The sequence below is a fragment of the Clupea harengus genome, chromosome 12 (genome assembly GCF_900700415.2).
Source record: "Clupea harengus chromosome 12, Ch_v2.0.2, whole genome shotgun sequence".
Taxonomy (NCBI): domain Eukaryota; kingdom Metazoa; phylum Chordata; class Actinopteri; order Clupeiformes; family Clupeidae; genus Clupea; species Clupea harengus.
Window position 1 is genome coordinate 9528440 of NC_045163.1, and position 2500 is coordinate 9530939.

The 2500-nt window shown below is 41.7% G+C and overlaps 1 protein-coding gene across 3 annotated transcripts in view; it reads right to left on the reverse strand.

Annotated features, from left to right (window-relative positions):
• Positions 1-2500, reverse strand: part of rgs3a (regulator of G protein signaling 3a) — a 175528-nt gene that overhangs the window by 141241 nt on the left and 31787 nt on the right. For all 3 annotated transcript variants that reach the window (XM_031577439.1, XM_031577437.2, XM_031577438.2), the window contains one exon: positions 1-2. This exon is cut by the window's left edge and continues 38 nt beyond it. In XM_031577439.1, the coding sequence (XP_031433299.1) occupies positions 1-2 (2 nt within the window). The remainder of the gene's footprint in view (positions 3-2500) is intronic.

Sequence of the window (2500 nt, forward strand, 5' to 3'; positions counted from 1 at the left end):
ATCTGTGGATAAAAAAACAAATGAGAAAAATCTGTTGACTTCAGGAGAATGAAGTTCAGAGCCCTTCAACACATTCACCAGGGAAAGATGTATATTTAGAAATCTCACATTCTGCTACTCGGCCACATATGAAAGCTTAATGACCTTAGGCAAGACATGTGATTTAGTAATACACAGTTAGTGTGTATTAGTGTGTGTGTGTGTAATTGTGTGTGTGTGTGTGTGTGTGTGTGTGTGTGTGTGTGTGTGTGTGTGTGTGGTCTTCACGGGTACAAGCATTCAGCTGCATCTCTGAAGACATTTTGATAAATACCACTGGCATGTCTTAGAAGTGCAATGCAACAGCAATTCCACTGATAACGATCTGTGGACCTATACACTCTAAGCGCCAACTTATCCTGATTCCCACTGAGACTGATGGAGGTATTAAGCACTCTAATCTATCCATGTCTCGTAAAAGAAGGACTATTTGCGCATTCATGTCCCCCTGTAGCTGTAATGTTCCGTCTTTACAAGGGTTTCGTTCAGAGCAGCGAATCTTGGCATAGAAATTCAAACCGTCAGTGAGCATTAGAGCATTATCGCTCTCCCCTTGGCTCTCTTCTTGGCCTTCCACTAAACTCTGCTTCCTCCATCTCTGTTCACTTAGGCTAATTAAGGGCCCCCCAAATGCAGATCTGCCATGACAGAGACTCAGCCAGCGAGCCACGCTTATAAGACACGCCACCTTCTGCCTCAACACACACACACACACACACACACACACACACACACACACACACACACACACACACACACACACACACATAGTTAATGAAGCTCCCTCAGAGCTGCTCAGGATGGCTAGTGTGTGTGGTGTGTGTGTGTGTGCATGTATGAGTTAAAATGTGCATGTGTTGAGTTTGTACTCATATACTCTGAGTATTGTGTGAATGTGTTTGTATGTGTGTGTGTGTGTGTGTGTTTGTGTGTATGTATATGTATTAAAATGTACATGTGTTTGTTTGGCTATATGAGTTTGTGTTTGTGTGTGTGTGTGCGCCATCGAAGACTGCAGGGCCTCCATGAACACACAGCGCTGACCCCGAGCTGTGTTTCTGAAGCTACACACACAATGCCTGGTGACTTCGGGGCTTCATCACATAATTCGAAATGTTTGAGAGAACGCTCCAACCCCACCAATAATCCATGTGGATTCCATTCCCTAGAGGATCACACAGCATACACCATCAAAAATAAAAGGCTAGCGATTCTGCTTTGAACTTTTTCTGTACAAAGTTCCTTCTGTCAACAAAAATTGTTCTTTGAGCTAAAAGGCTGACATGACAACAAAGCCGACAGCAAAAAAAACGAAACCTCAAAAAGGTTCTACCAAGAATAATTAAACAAAGGATTGAAAATGACACTTTATTCGCGAGCTCACAAATAAAGTTAGGCTCTTTTGTGTAGTCAGGCAAGGTTTCTAAAGTAAGGTTTCTATTTTGAATACCCCTGTTGTTATACAGCATCCTTTTCAGGCCTGTCTGAAACAAAAGTTACACACCACCCCAGGGCCAGGCTGGTGCCGCCAGTGGACTCCATGCTTCTGTTTCTGGGTCAGTGGGTCACCACACAGCTCAACCGCTGTCGCACGGTGCCAGAAATATCAGCACAGAAATACTGGTCTTATTTCCCGTGAAGCAAACCTACTGGTCCCTCTGCTGTAAAGGGCTTTGGGGCGAAGCCATCTGCTTCAGTGGCTTTAAAGAATATAGAAACTTAGTGACTGAGGAAAAGGAGGGAACAAACAGTGATGGCCACAGCGCCCCCTGTGGGATGCTTTCAGTCAGAAGACAGTGTAAGGGTGAATGTCGTTTCTAATTTCTGCTTGATTATAAGGCATTATAACATTTCCTCAATAAAAACTGGGTTTCTGGATTGTTATAGCCTAAAGTGACTTATCATACTCGTGGCTGCTCTGTGGAGACCGGGCAACCATGAAGTATGTGCTGTATATGTGAACAAGTATGTAACATGTACAATTAAGACTGTACAGAGAGATAGGAAGTAGTCCATAGCCCACAGAGGACATAGGGACACACTGAGTGACTTCTACTCATGAGTAAATTGGTGGAAAAGCCAAAATATCAAATATCCTCACCGTTCTCGTATTAGTATTTAGTTAATTACAGGACTTCTCAATCAGACAATTCAACAGCAAATTTAAAGATAATATGCTTTTTATTACAATACTTGTTCCATATACAATAAGTCACAGTTCTACAGCCAGATACTGCACATGCATCAGGATACAGGATATAAATTCTCTGCTTTTATATAAAAATAATACTAAAAGTGGAAAAAGTCATACATAGAGTAATACTGTCATAGACTGCAGTCACTTTAGCATTTAGGAAGTACATTCAAAGTCAACAAAAATGTTCTATTGTCTTTTTGTCATGCAATAGATCAATAGTAATGGCAATCAAATCTTAAAATTTAAACTGTAGGCCACCAAGGT